The sequence below is a fragment of the Neodiprion fabricii genome, chromosome 7 (genome assembly GCF_021155785.1).
Source record: "Neodiprion fabricii isolate iyNeoFabr1 chromosome 7, iyNeoFabr1.1, whole genome shotgun sequence".
Lineage (NCBI taxonomy): Eukaryota > Metazoa > Arthropoda > Insecta > Hymenoptera > Diprionidae > Neodiprion > Neodiprion fabricii.
Genome location: NC_060245.1, coordinates 7,666,519 through 7,685,956, shown reverse-complemented (window position 1 = coordinate 7,685,956; position 19,438 = coordinate 7,666,519). Strand labels below are relative to the sequence as shown.

The 19,438-nt window shown below is 38.6% G+C and overlaps 1 protein-coding gene across 1 annotated transcript; it reads left to right on the top strand.

Annotated features, from left to right (window-relative positions):
- The first annotated feature begins 954 nt into the window (after positions 1 to 954).
- LOC124186614 lies at positions 955 to 19,211 on the top strand. Its single transcript, XM_046578454.1, has 17 exons — positions 955 to 1,145; positions 5,709 to 5,991; positions 6,064 to 6,249; positions 6,439 to 6,638; positions 6,711 to 6,867; positions 9,584 to 9,898; positions 9,973 to 10,108; positions 10,191 to 10,355; positions 14,591 to 14,649; positions 15,635 to 15,792; positions 16,644 to 16,926; positions 16,997 to 17,182; positions 17,345 to 17,544; positions 17,954 to 18,110; positions 18,234 to 18,554; positions 18,667 to 18,805; positions 18,903 to 19,211. The coding sequence occupies exons 1-17, from the start codon at positions 1,011 to 1,013 to the stop codon at positions 19,078 to 19,080; spliced, it is 3,258 nt and encodes a 1,085-aa protein (XP_046434410.1). The 5' UTR covers positions 955 to 1,010; the 3' UTR covers positions 19,081 to 19,211.
- The last annotated feature ends 227 nt before the right edge of the window (positions 19,212 to 19,438 follow it).

Here is a 19,438-nt window from a genome sequence, read left to right as displayed (position 1 = left end):
GACCGTGCATAACCAAATTTTTTATACTCTGATTCTTTCAGAAATATTTTATCGTCAACGTACACTTTTTTCTAAAGTTTATTCCATTGTTGGATATTAAAACTATAACCTCCAATTTGTAAATGTAGAAAAATAAACTTATATCGATACTGGAATGAATAATCTGTCGCACTCCTATTACGCATCATGTTTAACGCAGCATTTTTCGTTGACCGTTTTTTCAAAATTTTAAACGTGAACTTCGCTTTTTCTGCACGTCATTAGGAAATTTAATATTTACTCTATGCCCCGATCAAATTTACCCAACTGTCAAAATACTGAAATTTTTTGCCACGTGTAAATAATTCAAGATCAAATATTGTAAATGAGCCAAACGTGAGCCCTCATCAAATCTTTAACGCGAGAGTACGCTTGAAACTCGCTAAGGGGCCGTCCATTAATCACGTGAGGCTTGAAGGGGGGGGGGGGGGGGGTGACAAAAATCACGAAATGTCACAAGGGGGGGGGGGGTGGGTGTGTAATAAGATATCACGTGTATTTATTTTTTCATCATTAGCCTTTCTATCTAGACATTTTTATCATGGTCCTTAATATCAGAATAAGATAAGATTATATTTTATATCTGTACTTAGGATTATATTCTAAGATATTCTAAAAAATTTTAGATTTTTTTTAGATACTAAAAATAAACGTGATGTTGGGTGGGGCGTGGGGGGGGGGGGGGGGGGGGGGGGTAGTCTTAAACCTGACCACGTATCACCAAGGGGGACGGGGGGGTTGAAAAATGCTTAAAAAAAGATCACGTGATTAATGGACGGCCCCTAATGCGGTATTACAGATAAATAACATAATAACTTGAACACTGGCCAGTGTTACGTTACGTATCTGGGCTATCTCGTAAATGACTTGATAATTAAACGCGTGAAGAGGGGGCGAGAAGAGAGAACACCAGGTTTACGTCAATCCAACTGCATGCCTTGCGGTCTGTCTATCAGTTGAGCTACTCAGAGATGGTTCGGCCAGTTGTTCTTGTGAAGGAAGGATCGCTTTGCGGCACTGAGACGAAGACTAAGGATGGATTCCCCTTCATTTCATTCAAGGGTATTCCTTACGCAGAGCCTCCCGTCGGCGAGCTGCGATTTAAGGTATGTGGTTAAGTGATCACATGGAAAGTAGAGATTAAGGATACGCTTTTCCATGTACTTATAAGTGCGGTGTTTGAATTAAATTGAAAAAGAATTTCTGCGATATTTTTACTGCCACACCCCGGCCACGTGCACGTTATTAAAAATATTACCAACGACCGCTAATTGCTTCCTGAAGTAATAATTTAATGAACAGTGTGGAAATAGAAGCGTAAAGTGATAAGACCCTTCTCAGCACGTTTGGACTATACTATGGGCTATGAATAGACCTTGGGTTAGGTAAATGAACTTAGGCAATAAATCGACAAAACAAAGCAGGTAATATTTATGTTATGGGAAATGAATATTTGTTTATTCAAGAAATTAACAGGATAACAAGGAATGTATATGGTAGGGTTGAGAGTGTTGGGTACTTACGAGCTAGCGCAATTTTTTATGTATTTAAGTAGGAGATTGTGTAGAATAGCGTCACTTCCGCTATCGAAAAATTATAAGGACAATCAATAAATTTCCGTTGTCGGATGCTTGTTACAAGGATAATAACTATAAATTTTCACTAACGGATGATTACACACAGGCATACATGATTAAATAATAAACCTCCACTATCGGATGGTTATTACAAGGATAATTAATTGTAAACCTCCGCTATTGGATGGTTCCTATTACTCGCAATTGGTCATAAGGACCTCCGGACGAACGGTAAATGTTGTATTGGGGATATGGAGGGAAAACGACGTTTATATCGGTTCTCGGTCAGTTACGACAAGACATTTATTAGTCTAGCCCCTGAAACAACACGAAGACTTTACTGGAACGAATAACGTGAAGCTGAGACATGAATTTAAATACTAAAATCTGATTTTACTGATTAATTAAGCCCTAGTTATTTATAACAATGTGCTAAATTGTTTATGTGATAATACCGAGGGAGTCGGTCCCATGCGGTAGATCAAATAAAGTGCGAAGCTGCCAGCTGTGGTCTGGCAGAGACCGTGGAGCGCTGTTAAAACAAGTATTATTTATTAATGAGTAACATTCTCTTAGGTGTATTTGCATTACGCGTCTTCTCTACGAATTTACGCCAGTTGGCGTCAGCCACAGAAAACTGGTTATCGAAAGAGGGCGTCTCATACACATTCCTATGTGTCTAACTTGTCCGTCGTACCTTGGTCTAGCTATTTTAAATTCAGGTTGCAACATTTGTCAGAATCATGAAAAAATCTTGTCGATGCCGTAACTTTATTCTATACGTAAAATATCCAAGTGCACGTATCGCAAATGAATTTACTATTACGATTTCGTCGAACGCATGCCATGTCTTCATTTTTGGCTCAAATAACTATGTATCGCAGTTGTAATGTATCAAGCATTACGATATCAGTACATTTCACGTATTCTCTTTGGTTATTCACCAGCCAGAGAACAATGGAACGATATCGGCCGAAGGTTTCCAATCTTCCTTCTGTTCTCTCGTTTGAACAATTCACTAGTCAAAACGAACGCCTCGTCGAGGCTCCGGCAATATTGAAATATTAGGAATTAACCGCAACGGACTGTGTATAGACTATTTAAGCACGGAGTAAAACAAACAAACCAAAAATACCAAATCGGATTAGAATAAGGAAGTGTGAAAAGGCCGGGAATACAAAAAGAACGTTGACGATAGATTAAACCGAATCTGCGAAAATAACTCAGAAAAAATTGTAATTATGGCATACACAAAGCTTAATTTAGCATTTCGACAAAGAGGGGGAAGCCACTCAAAATGTATATAAATAAGTGTCGGCACGGTAACAGCCTCGAGTCGAAACTTAGACCCTCGTGTACGCCTGTAAGTCCCACGTTTGGTAGGACGTAGTAGGACCTGTGGAGGGCTAACTTTTTTTTGTAAAGAGAAACTATTCTAGGCCGATATTTCCGTTTCTTCCAAGTTTAGTTTCAAAGTAGCACATCTTTGAAACCTCTACAGGTCCGCTATATCCTCTATATCCTTAAGACAGGTCTTTTACCACAGAATTTACACACAATTCCAGTCATTGAATGTTAAGATCAATAATTGAATTTGATTTCGATACTTAGATTGATCGACATGTGAGTAATGATACCAACTTCAAGTGTTGATCATAATATTTAATGGCCGAGATTTGCCGAGTTCCTCATATTTTCGCGGATGTGAAAATCATCTCTAAATTAATACCGATTGTGACGATGCTTCTTCGGCTTAAATTCCGTGATTCTCGCCACAATTTGTTAACATTTGAATAATTGAGATGAATGTGGATATTCGGATTGGGTGAGGAGGTCAAACAGAATATTCGCAAAATTATGACGGAAGGTATCTGATTTATGTTGCAATCACGGAATATATATATCACTTTCGGAGTGCAACACGCACTGTGGGAGCTTACAATGGCTCGAGATAAAAAAAAACAAGCATTCACACCTCATTCATTCAAACACGTAAAAAATAAAAATGTCCCTGCATGGAAGTTACGTTCTAGAGATGCCTGAGAAACTGGTAATTGATTTTACTCGGATTCACTATCAAGAAACTCCCAAAGAGACCCACGTATCGTTACATGTCGTATTCATATTATTTAATTTATCATGACACTTAAATTCAATTCTCTTACTTCTAATGACTTTTGCAGTTTATCGCATCTAATTATTCCGAGTAAGCAGAATAATATAATCACCAATCCAGACACTACTGCAGTACTTTTTGAGGACCTCAAATATTGGACAGGCTCTCATATGAGGACGTTAAGGTCCACGCGGGATCCAAGTATGAAAAAGATAGCTCTCTCAAGGTTTTGAATAAGGCGTGAGGACCAAAAATTAGTAAATAAGGCTCTGCTTAGTACCTGCAGGTTTATGGTAGGATAGCTGAACCTTCTCAGCTGATTTGGTCACGCATTTGAATTTTCTTTTTCGATTATTTGCTTTCACTGTCCAATTCTTTTATTCTCAATAGAGATTTTGATATATCCTTTTGCTTAGAGCATCTCTTGCTCTTGCTAATAACGAAACTATTAATTACTTGACTAATTACAAATATCATCTATAATCTTTTCGATTAATTACCGCGGTAGTTGGCACCGATATTAGGCCATCTTTATACGTTTTTGTTTGTATTATATTTATGACTATTTCCTTATTCGATTACGTGCAAATTTTCTTTTTTATTTAATTTTCTTTTATATCGCATTTTTTTTGCGACACTGATCGCAATAAAGCTTTCTGTTATTTTCTTTATTAACGAGTACTATCGTTCTCAGCACACCTACATCCTCAGCTATACTCTAGCTGGCATCTAGTATGGCTAATGCAGTTTCACTGGCACTCCCAAGGTATCTAAACACATACATACACACACACAAGGCACGACTGTGCGTCACTGCGAGGCACAGGAGTCCAGCCTTTACTAACACAGCAGCTTATAGAAAAGGGACATAAATGCATTTTATTGCAAAGGACAAACGTACATAGTCTCCACCGTCAACCTGAGGCACCCTGTGATCGGTGGTTCTTCTTCCCATCTTGAAACAAAAAAATAAAATTAAAACACTCAAACATCGAGATGTTTCTTAATTAACATCCACAAATTAATCCTGCATGAGAAATCCAAAGATGATAACGTACGTTCCACCACCTGCGATTGACGTTAATACGACACGTTACCGACTGTTTCTGTACAGAATTGCATACAGAACCGTGTTATTAGGGTTCTTTTTTTAAGTTTTCCACAATGAAAGTTCGCGAGAGCATATGGCTAACAATATATAATTTATAATAATAATTCCGCCCAAAATTCTTGCTCAAAAGAAATAAGAGCGCAGCAAAACACGCATTATCAGAAATATTTTCACGGTTTTGAAGATGGTTGACCATGGTTTTTAACGCCGGAAAACAAGCAGTCTGACACGCATTCAGTTCTATTGAAAAATGCCGATCTTAGCAATTGGAAATAAACATTAAGAATCCACTTTCGTGAGTTGAAAACAATTTATCGGTGACGAAACACCGTTCCGAAATATCTTGTGGTCTAGGAAAATATAATCTATTAGTAGAAGACACTTTTTTCCGTGAGGTGGTGCTCTAATCGCAAATTTGACATTAACACCTGTTACTTTCGGCACCGGTCATCCCCACCTTTTCATTTAAATATCCCACATTACGCTCTATACTTCATGAATGGGAAACCATAATTAGTGGAGCTATCTATTTGATAATTAGAAATTTCGACTGGTAGTCCATACATGGAAGCACCGTAAAAAATTTAGTGACGAAATTTGAGAGTTAAGTACCAGATTGATGTCAGATAATATGAGGTTAACTTTAAATTACAGTCTATAGAAATTCACAGTAATATATTACTTACAGTGTACGCAGCATTATTATTTTCACATTTTGATGCCAGATGGTAAATATAGATAGTATCACCAATTGTTTTTTTTTCTGTGTTATTCGCGAAAAAATCCATTTATGGTGATATAGTAGTCATATTTTTTTGTCAAAAGTAAGGCAGTTCTCACCAAAACTGGTTTTACTATTCATTAGGACCCTCAACCTAAGCAGCCATGGAGTGGGGTGCGCGACGCTTTGGAAGAAGGTCCTCAGTGTGTGCAGATCGATGAGTTTTCTCGCAAAATCGAGGGTGACGAAGACTGCCTTTACATCAATGTAGCGACCACGTCGTTGAAGGGGTCGAGACCCGTGATGGTGTGGATCCATGGGGGAGCCTTTCTGTGGGGTAACGGAGGGTCTAGTATTTACGGTCCAGACTATTTGATCAAAAGGGATGTTGTCTACGTGAGCATCAATTACAGGCTTGGAATCTTTGGTCAGTCGATACCACAGAGCTTCTTGTTTCTATTCCAAAGAGCGTTTGTAGAAAACATTTTGCGTTTTTCAGGTTTCCTCCAACTTGATCACAAAGCGGCGACGGGAAATATGGGACTGAAGGATCAAGTTCTTGGTCTCAAGTGGGTGAAGGAAAACATCGCTCAATTTGGCGGTGATCCGAACAATGTTACGATATTCGGAGAAAGCGCTGGTGGCGCGTGCATACACTACCTGTTATTATCGCCACTCACTAAAGGTGCATAAAACTTTTAAGAAAGTCTGTGCATTACTTGCAATACGTGAGAAACGAAACGAATCGATTCAACATGCGGCGGAATGGGTTCGATCACTATATGCCTCAGATATTTTTTGGGTCTTTTACAGTCTCACTATATTATATTTGGTGAACATTATTTCAATACCGGTTTTTTGCCTGTTTGCTAAGGTCTTTTCCACAAGGCAATTTCTCAAAGTGGCGTAGCGTTAAACCCGTGGGCACGTGCCTTTAAGACCGCAGAAATCGCTCAACGCGTCGCTGCCCATTTTGGAAAGGAGACCACCGACCCGAACGAAATTGTTAAATTTCTTCGAACTGTTCCGGCTCACGAGCTCGGCGATGCTCAGTTTAAGATTTTGACTCCCGAGGTTCGTGACGGTTTGCTTTAAATAATATTTTGAAATTGTGTCACGATGTTTTACGTGGTTAAAATGTTCCAGGAACAACTTGTTTTCGGTTTCCCATTTGCACCCAGCGTTGACGACAAAAGCTCGGAACCATTTCTACCACGACCTGCAATTGAACTCGCTGCAGAAGCTCACGACGTACCCCTCCTGATTGGATATAATAGTCACGAGGGAGTAGTCCACCTTTTGGGTAAGCTTGTAAAACGAGAGAATAGACTTAACAACGGAATCATTCGTAGAATATTTTTGAGATACAAGAATGGATAGACAGTCAGAATGATATCGGAACGAGTGCATGCATAGATAACGATAGGTAAGGAACAGAGAGCAGTATGTGTAAGAGGTAGACCCAGTGATAGTTATACATTGAAATAGAATAGAACCGGTACTGATAACAACAACAATGTTGGCTAACAAGAGAGTAATTACAATTAAATGAGGTCCTATTGTAATGTAGCCCAAAGTAGATAAAACAATTTTACCTAGGAAAGAAAAACAAAGAAATAAAGTAGCTTACAAGAGTGAACAGAGACAAGACTAACGAAATAGTAAGAAAAGAAAAGAAATAACAAAAATAAAAAAAAACGAGAGAAAGAGCAAGTGCGAAAGTATGCATCACCTACGAGTCTCCTTTGTATCAAAAATATACTTGAATAACGCACAGACGAACCGGACATAAGTGTTGAGAAGTCTTTGCAATTTAAGATCAAGACCGCTGGTATGAAGATCACAGAGTATAGTCATAGTATACACAGCAGTAGTCATTTGTACGGAAGACTAGGAAGATTATCAGTAACCTACGCGACGAACGAGACAGCAGGTAAGAAGTTAAAAGCTGTTTGAGAGTAGAATGGACCCGTTTAAAGATGACATTAACTTGAGCCACCTAGGAAAACTTGCCATCTACGAGTAAACCAAGATCCTGAATTTTTGGGATTTTTACTCAGGATAATAAAGGTGCACTTTTATTTCAGAAATAATAGAATTTTTATTGAATAATGAAATAATTTGAATAGTGGTTACAGGAGAGGTTTTGTTTATGATCTTGTCCGTTACACGGCATAGAGAGTACTACCTCTCAAGAGCCTACGAAAGAAAACAAAGAAAAGGAAAGATCATAACAGTGGATTATATCTCATGCCACTGATGGCACCACTTCCTTAACGATAATTGACTTTTGCGTTCTAGCGGGAACTTCTTAATACTCAATATACCAACAACATCAGAACTCGCTACTGACTCGTCATTCTGTAGGACAAGCGGTAGGTTAGCGGGAACAAGGTGAGTCACATACGAATCACTGTCCAAGATCAGCACGTGCATTTTAGCTGCATTAAGTTGAAGAGAGAAGCTCGCTACTCACCCTGAGACAGCCATTTACATTGATAAGCGATCAGAAAATCCTACGAACAAAAACGAATATAAAGCTGCAGATGTTCAGCGTAGAAGGTGTAGAAGTGCCGCAGAATATCTAAGTTATCGTTGATGAGAAGGAAGAAGAATAGAGTTGCTAAGTAGAGCTTGGCCGGGGATGTGAGCTGCACACCTGTACCGGACACTGCCTGCGTTCAGCTCTCGAGGTAAGATGAAATCCACCGGAGAACATGCTGAGAAAAACCAAGATTGGACAGCTTGGCTATTAGAACACAATAATGGATGGTGTCGATTTCTTTGGTAAAGTTGAAGAGTAAAAATACTATCAACATACGATTATAAATACCCTTTAAAAAGTCCTCATTGAGTCCAAGAAGAGCGGACTGTGTGCTTAACCAACGACCAGAAAAGCAATGCTAGATTGGCAAGGATCAAACAGATGGTGGGCTTCCAAGTGACTCGATAAGTGCTCAAGAACAAAGCGCACGTGAACCTTCGATAGAAGACCGATAGAAGACAGATCTCTGACGTAGGATGAACTTGTCAAGAGAGGATGGAGACTTGATATTGTCCAAGGGCAGGGCTCACGTTTGGTTCAAAAGCTGGGGAAAGATAGTCACATTGAGTTAAAGTTTCAAGAGGACAAGAAGACGGGGAAAGCAAACAGGAATTGATGAAGTGAGAGGTCGTAGATAGCATGACGAGATTGTGAGCCGAAATGCTTCACGGCCTGGAGAAGCGAAGTCGGCGAAATGTCTTCGAGATAGAACAGTCATTGTGATTGGATAAAGGTGGAATCGCAAGTACTAGAGTAGAGGGTAAAAAGTCGAGAAGTGGAGGAATACTGAGTGAGTGAGTGAGTGAGTGAGTAAGTGAGTGAGTGAGTGAGTGAGAGAGAGGGAGAGAGAGAGAGAGAGAGAGAGAGAGGGAGAGAGAGAGAGAGAGAGAGAGAGAGAGAGAGAGAGAGAGAGAGAGAGGAATGGAAAAAAAATGGAAAGAAAAAATAGGAAATTAGCAGTTTCGATATCATTATATGTTTTATAATAATATGTGTTTGAAAATGCATCGATCATTCATTTTCTACTTTCACATGACTGTTAAGAGCCGACCGATATATCAAATTCAATCTAATATATTTGTAATCATTTGTTTGCTCACATCGGGTATTTTCCAACCCTTCGTCAGTATAGACGTCACGCGTTTCAGACTGAAACATTATTTTTATGGTTGCTTTAAGGGGATCAGTATAGATTACTTCAAAAAGATCAAGCTAGTCCAAAATTAACTTTTTTTGGTAATCAAAGTTTATTTCGAATCAAAAAATTGTTTCAAAGCAAATTTGTGATGCCAAGATTTTTTCGCACCGATGGCCTAATTCGTCATTTGATTGCCACATGTACTCGGATGAACCATTCCATCGTAACTGATAATAACCTCCGTTACCATGAATCATGGACCATCCACGAATGACGCGAACTTTATGATCTTCAACAATCAAGTTATGTCTCAAAAATCGATCACATTTTGTACAGAATCAACTGACGATCACTTTTCCAAAGTCGATCAACACTTCGAGACTTCAGTATCCCGTGGACTAACCGGGCTGCCTCCATCAAAGGTGTTGGACGCCGTAAGACAGGTGAGAAAATTTTACCTGGGGGATAGGCCAATAAGCAAGGCTACGGCCGACGAGTTCGTCCAAGCCATGGGAGATCTTCAGTTTGTTGTTGGTATTCACGACGTGGTGAGCATTCGAACCGCAGCCGAATCTCCTACCTATCTTTATCGGTTCTCCCATGACGCCGAGCTTACCTTCGGTTCACACACTTTCAACATAAAAGTTAAAGGTTAGTATAACTGTTCGTAAATTACCTCGCATCAGCGAAAACAACCGCAAGCTAGACTAAAGCCTTTTTTCCAGGTGCTGGACACGCTGACGAACTCGTCTATCTCTTTCACCCGCACCGACTCACCGTCAATTTTCTTAGACCAGGTTCGGTCGAAGAGGCGGTTTCCGAAAGGTTTGTCAGAATGTGGACGGACTTTGCGAAGACTGGGTAAGTTCCGAATCAAGTATTGGCCATGGTGGCCTACATAAAAAGGGACACGAGGACTGATGAAATTTCTCTACCGATGTAGGGATCCAACTCCGCAACAGGATGATCTGATCACAGTGAAATGGAAACCAGTAACAAGCACAACTAAGAATTATCTAGAGATTGGTGCTGAACTTTCTGCTGGTGTTAATCCTGACGAGGAAATGTGGCAGTTATGGAAACGTGTCCGTGCCACTGTCAAGGACTAACAGTAGACGTACTTTTTTTGTTGCGTGTTTGTTCAGCGGTGATAATTTTATTCAGTAATACTTTGACGTTGTTGTATTTGTTCTTCCATATTCATCCAAGTTCCTTTGATGGGAGGGCGTTTAAGAGTTAACATCTACGCTTTGCAATAAGACACAGTCGTGCCGGTATAAAAGGTATTTAAGTATACTAACGAAGAACATATTCCAGGTCAATCTCTTGGAATTGATTTATTTGGAACATGTTATAGTAGATTGAAAACTAAGTGACACGTTGTTTTTTACCTGCCATTAAACACTTTAATGGGGTAAAACCACCCTCCAAAGTAAGGCATGTCAAGATGCGATCTGGCAGTTTTTTTTTTTTTCCTAATTTGAATTGAGAGAATTATAGTATTCATTTCTCGTTATGAGAATACTTTTCCATTTGGATTGGTTAAAAAATACTATGTTCTTGTGGGTGAGACTGCCAAATCACCCATTGACATACCTCATAGACTCATCAGCCGAGAATACCAGTGATTCTGGACATGTCGGCTGCAATGATTACATACATATTCCCTTGTCCAATAAAACAAAAGTATCGAGAAGGTTTATTACACGCAATAATCGTTAAGAAGAATTAATAAAAGTGAAATAATACAAAATAAACATAGAAGAATAATAAAGTGGTAATTGTGTAACGAGAAGAATAAGAAAAGTGACGGCCATATTTTAGTGCAAATCACCTAATATCTTAATATCATTGATAAAATGGTATATTATAAACAAGTTTTCGATTGACTAGACAATGAAAATTCAGGTTTAATTATTATATTGCCGATTTTCAACTGGTTTCTGTTCTTTTTTTTCCTGTTAATCGATCGGGATTCTATTTATTTAATGATTCTTCGTACAGTCAAGCTGGAATGTTTAATTCCAGAACTAAACCGTGATAATTCTTCTGCAATCCGACGTAGTGAAGATGCATTTTAGAATATTCTTTTATAATCCCTGGTTTTCCAGGAATTGCGTTCACTGGTGTTATACACCTAACTTATTTACTTAGTTTTCATTTATTCAAGGGAAAAGTATCCAAGAGGCGAACCCAGGGAGGGCAAAAGTTCAATCTTAATATAGTAAAATATAGGCATATGAGGTAAAAATAGTCTGAAGCATTAGAGTAATAAAAAAAAATGCAAAACAAAATAGAGATCAACCAAAATAAACACGAGTAAACTTGTAGGGTACACATTATAGAATACAAGTCAAGCCTATTTTCACGTTCTATAGTGCGTTCCTACTACAGTATTACCTCGTTACAAGAGAATCTTCAGAATTCTGTATACGAATTCGGTGTCTGAACACGTATGAATCAACGTAACTCATTGTTCGCTTGTCACGAGAAGTCCGCGTCAAAGTGGGAAGACCTCGGGTACAAAGGTAGAGTGGGGGAAGCCATAAATCTCGCTCAATCGGAACGGAAGGTAAATCCTCTTATAACGAAGTAGTACCGATTCATGCATGAGTCGGTGTTATTTGCCGCTTGCCTGTTGTTTTTCGCTATCGTTATTATTTTAGATACATTAATTTGGTGCCACGTGAATATATCTCAACGACAAAATAACCCGCCTAAGTTACCTACGACATAACAACTTGTCACAAGAATATTAAACGACAAAATAACTCAAGTCAAAATGAACAGGGACCAAATAACAACGACCAAATAACCAGGGTCAAAATTCACGAGAATAATATTTATTTGAACGTCGTCTGCACTAATTGTCCCACAGATCCGGCACACGCCAACAAACCACATACAACGCAGATGAACTCATTTTGTCCCATAAGATGTTTTTATCGTGAGATGTTTTTGTCTATGGTTATTTTGTCTCATGATATTATTGTTGTGTGTTATTATTGCGAGTTTATTTTGCCGAGATATTTTGTCGCGGGGTGTTGAAAGTTTCGGGATATTATCACTTGGAGCCATTAATTTCTACTCAACCTTCTATCTTTTGGCGTTAAGCTTGATTGGCTAAATAGATAAATGACATGCTTGGAATAGAAAGTGTAATATTTCCCTGACGATCGTTCCCACGATTTTCCGAAAGGTGATAAAATAAAATAACAAGAAAGTAGAACGATATATAATGCGTCTTGTGCGTCTCGCATTCTTTGGTTTATTAATCACATTGTCAAATTGTTCTCATATAGGTCGAGCTGACGACTTGTTTTCACCATTGTTGATCAACTCTATTATCGTCGGGTTCTAACTTAATGTTATAATATTCGAATAGAAAAATATGTTTTTTCAGTCCATTCAAGAAGCTTCAGATTGACATTGTATGAGATTTTCATTTGTAATGAGAAACTGGTGTCAAATATTCAGCTGGTTCATTGGTGTCGGCGTTAGGAGTTTTTCGTAAAATTTGATCTCCCATTAAGGGGGTGCCGTGGTCGATTTTGACTCTGGCGTACTTATCTCCGAATATCGAAGTCTACGTTTTTTAGACGCGAAAAAGGGCTTGACAACCCCATTCAATACAGAATTCTGAACAACATATTTTCATTTGAGGCAGAAATAAAGAAATGGCATAAATTCTACGAATTTACTATTGCGATTTATTAAAATCCCGACAAATCTTGCTTAAAACATAAAAAATTTTGAAGGCTAGATTCGTAGGGGGTCCGCGTTTGCTTCTATTACAATTCGAACTTCGAAAAGTAAGAACAAATGAACAAAAATAGAAGCAATAGTCAGGTTTTTGTGGACTGCTACTGAAACAATTTTATACACAATCCAAGAATTTTAAGAATTTGTTCGGATTTTTCCTATCAATTGTTTTTGTTCGAGAAAAATACTAACTATCCAGTGTTACATATGAAAATATTTCTCCAGAAAAAAACTTGAAGAACAAGAAGACAACGCTGGCTCACTCTAGGTTTAAGCTGAACCATTTTGATTTATAGAATTTTTGCAGATTTCTAAGCTACGGCGAAAGACATGTTGGTTTTAAAAAACCGTAAGTAAAACAAACTTTCTAAAAAAAGAAGTCTGAAAAAATTCAGGATACTGTTTTAAAGTTCGGACAAGTGCATACAAAATTTTCAGCAAAATTAGAAACCGTGATCGAATTGACGCGGAATGCCCCGTGGGGCATATACCTATAATGCATATCATATAAAACTAAACTTTTCTCTGCTTGTTCATATGTTCGCTTAAAACACCAGAGCTGTTGAATCGATTTGGATGTTTTTTTTCTATGGATCTATGCTACGTCTAGCTAGGTTTTGGGCTGAATTTTGTTACAGCCAAGTCAATAATTCTTGAGATGTAATGATATACAAATGTAAGTCAATTCAGAACGGGATCACGAATTTATGCGAACGCTGACTAAACTTTCACTGATACCTAGAGGAAAGTTACGTTCACGAGCTTTCAAGGTCTCGGCGAGCTCTACAAGTAAAGCTGCGAGAGCGTTTGGCTATGTCTGATAGTTTTGCGAGAAAAAGCATTTCTGATAGTCTTTTATGTTTGAGCAATATATCCACGATAGTAGACTCCATATCCCAGTGTTTGGCCGAGTTGCCACCTTCTTCGTAATTTATTCTCGTCCTTGTCGCCGTCCTCCAACTGGCATTGGTTGTGGGTAACCTCACTCAGGTGCAGTTTTCTTAAAAACTTGAGAAATTATTTAATATCGTGGTACTTAAGCATCCTCACGAATAAAAACAGATTTTTTTTTTCTTACAAGGTCTTTGACACAACTTATATAACGAATTACAGAAAGATTGCGAATCTCTAACCTAATTCTCGTTATAGTTGACGACCGTTGGACATTTGAACCGAACATAAACTATTCTTGATCATTTTTCACGGTTTTGTTCTAAGTATTATGATGAAAGTATTCACTTCGCAATTCTGTAAAAGAACATCCGATCTCTCTTCCAGTCTTTGTTCTGTAATCTAACTTTTTTTCTATTATACAGAAACATGCATTGGGCTTTGTAAATAATTCGATAGCTCTGAGAAACCCCCCGCCCTTCAAGGACGGGAACGTCAATGGAACGTGATAATTTTTAATGATTTTTGATAATTGTTCGTTGACCTTCGATACCTAAAAAGTTGAACCAATACATCTTATTTTCTACTTAATGCCCGTATGTCATTACTATGGTGGATTGTATCGTGAGTTTGCATGAACGGTGGGAAAGGAGCTTTCATTGTGGCATTCCTTTTATTTTAAAATCGCTACCGTTGCGCGTTGCACTGTTCAAAGCGTGCGACTCATTATCAGGTAATTATGGTACAAGGTTACTGGTATCTTAAGTGGATGTGTATCAATACAAAGTACCTTTTGGAAAATACTTGGAGATAGAATCTATGAAATTATGACTAAATTAGACGTAATATGCCTGATTCATGAATACTAATTTTGAGGGATTTAAAAATAGCCCTACGTCAGCAATCATTTTTTCTGGGTTGAAATTATAAATTTTGAATTACCTATAATTCTGTGTTTAATATAATGAATATTTCTACATAATATTTACAGGTATTGAGTATTGAAACAGCATATTTTTATGGGAATAGAATGAAATGTTTACTCAAATTGCGCTGGCGTGTACATGATGCCTTGGACGTGACTCGATTTCTTGAATATCGATTTTCTCTTACGTTATTTCTACGCGCCTGTATAGTAAGAGATATACAGTGATGTGTAATGGATTCATCGTAAAAGACAGGTGGGGTTACGTATTAAGGATAGCAGTGGAATTAACAGTTAGTCTGTAAGATTGACAACATTCTACATGATCCAGCCAACAACGGTTGACCTAACAGAAGGATCACGCTCTGTGGAGCTGATTGTGCGATCAAGAGTGTGGTTGGAGGATACATCATTTCCTTCATAGGAATGATTTAAGGCATAGAGCTGTAGTTGTGCAGTAGAAACACGACAATTCTTATATAGTTGAATCTTTAATTTACCGATTATTAGTGTCATAGTTCATTTTAGTGGATCTCTAGTAATTATAATTTAAAATACACGATGTCGTGATCAGTGGGCGAATATTGGTGTAGATCAAGGATGTGCGTCCGATGTTCTCTTTATTAGCACGTAACCCTGACCATGAATTTTGAGCACTCGTTCACTGGTACAATATATGCCAAGACCGAATATATCCAAGCACTAAGATACGATAAATCGCCAACGTCATTCTTGAGTAATCTGTCAAATAAATCAGGTAAGAGGGGATATAAGGATGGCTTCGAAATGATTACGGAATTTGCTTCTAGTCCATCAGAGAGAAGCGTCAGTTATGTACCGCCCAACTGTTCTTGTCAAGCAAGGTTGGCTCCGGGGTGCTGAGGTCAAGAGCAAGGTTGGAGAGGCCTTCATTTCTTTCAAGGGCGTTCCTTTCGCCGAGCCACCAGTCGGCGATTTAAGATTCAAGGTAAGTGTTTAACTGGACTGGACTGATAACTCCGAATAGATAGTTAGGAAGCTTTGTCTAATTATTTCAACAAATGATGTAGATGTAGCTTCTGTGAATTTCCAAGGAAATTTTTGCTGACTTAGGCTACATTTTTATACACCAGATTACGTCCTGAAACTGTCCAACTATTGCTACTATATATATGCTACTAATTGAAATTTGATTTCTCTGCACGGGCTTTGGACACATCACATTTCGCATGTAATTTTAATTTTAATGCTGAAAACCTAGATACCAAATACATTACGCACTCAGTTGGTACATATTAAAAAGTTCCAAATCATATCAGTTATATTTTTTTTCACTGACCTCTTCGACTGAACATATATGGCGATGATGTTTATAATTCGAATGCATTGCACAATACGTTAATGAATGTCAAAGGTTACGGAAAGAAAGTGGTGATTCTGATTTATCAAAGAATTCCGAGCATTTCCATGTTTCGATTCATTCGTATGTTGCCAAAACATCGGACATATTTTAAATTGAATGTAAAGGGTAATCCTCTTACATCACCAGTAGTTGATTACACCCCCACACTTCTTTTACCGTTGGAAGTCTTACCTATCACGGATTCTTATCGGTGTGATAAGATTCAGAGTACAATTTGCCAGTTCGAAGTAAGGGAAATACGCGTACCTACACAAGTATAATTATTAAGCTTATGTCATTGCACACGTGCGTATCTTACGGTCTGTTTCTATTTTTTGTTGTGGTACGTTATCAGAGTAGAGATTTTCCGTTTGGTATAAAGGTCTATCGAACGACTTGCCACTAATGCTCAAACTTTGATTGAAAAAACTGAATAGGACCCGCAACCGAAGCAGGCATGGACTGGCGTGCGCGAAGCCTTAGATGAAGGCCCTCAGTGTCCACAACTTGAAATATATTCTCAAAAAATTGAGGGGGATGAGGATTGTCTTTACCTCGATGTGGCCACAATGTCCTTGAAAGGATCACGACCAGTAATGGTTTGGATTCATGGCGGAGGTTTCATGTGGGGTGACGCCGGGTCTAAGCTTTACGGCCCAGACTATTTAGTGAAGCACAATGTGGTTGTCGTCAAAATTCATTACCGACTTGGTATTTTTGGTGAGCCAATTTTTGCAATCACTATTTCCCAGCAAAGTGAATTTTATTTGTCAATTTCCAATGTCTACAGGCTTTCTCCAGCTCGAAGATGAGGAGGCCGCCGGAAATATGGGACTAAAAGATCAGGCCGCTGCCCTGAAATGGGTGAAGGAAAATATCGCCCAATTTGGTGGAGATCCGAACAACGTGACAATCTTTGGAGAAAGTGCTGGTGGTGTTTCCGTTCATTACCATCTTCTGTCACCGTTTAGTAAGGGTGCGAGCATATTTTTGTCTTCGCTGAAAAATTGAAGAATTAGTGTAATATGATTCTTGACAAGACAGTACGTGGATAGTGCTTTCTTCTGTTCTTGGTGGTTGTGTTCAAAGTGAAAAGCTGTGACAATTATTTGACGACTGATGATTCTTATATTTTTAGGCCTTTTTCATAAGGCAATCGTACAAAGTGGCGTGGCAATTAATCCATGGTCATGTACCACCAGTCCTGTCAATTTGGCTCGACGCCTCGTCGCCCACCTCGGGAAGGAAACCACTGACTCGAAGGAAATCGTTAAATATCTTCGTACTATCGCAGCTCATGAACTTGCCGGCGCTCTGCAGAAACTTGCCAGCCTTCCGGTTCGTGCACACTCATTGACTATTCTGGGTAATTATACGCGGGTAGTACGTATGATTTAACGGATAGAATGAATATACGCGATTGATCATTCTGTGTGAAAGCAGCTTTAATTCTTTATGAATTCGAAATACTGCAATTGGATACAAAAGACTTGAACTAGCTTCAACAGGATTAACATGATTTTAGAGGACCTAATTGTTACGAAAACCTTTTAAGTAAATTCAAATGACTTTAGCTGACTTCATTAGACTCCAAGTGACTTGGATCAATTTCAAGTGAATCCAAATGGTTGCTTACCAATTCCACACCTGTGCAGATTTTGCTACAATTGTATTATCGTTAAAAATCAGTAGAACTGGTTGTGGATGATAGAAGAACTCTTCCCAAGAAGCTTCTGACATTTTTCAGGATAAAACCGGATCACTTATTCCATTTGGACCCAGCATTGACAGCAAAAGCGCGGATCCCTTTATTCCACGTCATCCTTGTGAACTGATTTACGAAGCGCAAGATGTGCCTGTCATGTTTGGATACAACAGCATTGAGGGAGTTATCCTCATCCAGTGTAAGCAAATTAAGCGCAATAAAGACCGTGAATTGAATTACTACGACACTTGAGGGATACGATGGTTTCAAATTCAATGAAACAAAAATTTACCTTTCAAATTCATCGTACGGTTATTCCCAGCATTCGCAAGTCGGGGAGATTTGAGGATGGAGCAAATATTCGAGGACCTAGTATCCCGTATTTTATATGAATTTCCTACATCAAAGATGTCACATGCCAGAGCAGAGATCAAGGATTATTACTTTGGGGGTAAGGAGATATCCAAGGATAACATTGATAGTTACGTTCAATTTCTGGGTGACATTTGCTTCGTCCTCGGTATCCATGAAGCAGCGATAATTCAAGCCAAGGCAAAGTCTCCAACATATTTTTATCGTTTCTCTCACGACTCACCGGAGAAACTGAGCAAGCATTTGCTGCGTTTAGAAATCGATATTAAAGGTAAGTTAATTCTTTTTTTTACAATAGTTATTGACTTTCTCAACTATATTCATTTAGATGTAGGTATAGACACGCACGTCGTTACATGCATACTTGAGCAATGTTTCTTCAGGTGCTGGACACATGGACGAGTTGGCGTACATCTTCTGCCCCGAAGCGTTCCGTGACGTTCCTTTTATCAAACCAGGTTCAGTTGAACAAATCATCTCCGAGAGATTCCTCAGGTTGTGGACAGATTTTGCAAAGACTGGGTAAATACGAAATCCATTTATAAGTGTCACCAGGAGTTAGTAAAGTAGTTCTTCATTCACTATCCATCTGTGATTCTCTAACTGCTTATTGATACAGAAATCCGACGCCACAAATTGACGAATTAATCACAGAAAACTGGAAACCAATATCAACGACCACCAAGAATTACTTGAACATCGACGCAGAGCTCACGCCTGGAGTTGATCCTGACGAAAAACTGTGGCAGTTTTGGAAACGTATCCGTACAACTGACACTACCAGAAAACTGCAGTGATCTAAGGAGTCGAAATGAAATCCGCTGATGAACAAGAGTAAATGCGAGATTGCTAAACCCTCAGGTTTCACATAGCATCTGTATTCCCTTATCCTGTAATCTGTATAAATAATTGTAAGACAAAGAATTAACGACATGTTTAATTATTCGAATACTACAATTACTCACAGTCGGTTCTCATGTCATGGTGATATAAAAGAAGTTTGTTCAACAGTCTTATTGAATCTGATTGAACATCAAATTGAATGCAGAAAATTTTAACATATCGCCATCCACCGACATCAAATTCGACATATACTGGTTCCATACGGCTGGAGCTGGTTGTTGCTTCTAATACATACGAGGTGTGGCTATTAAA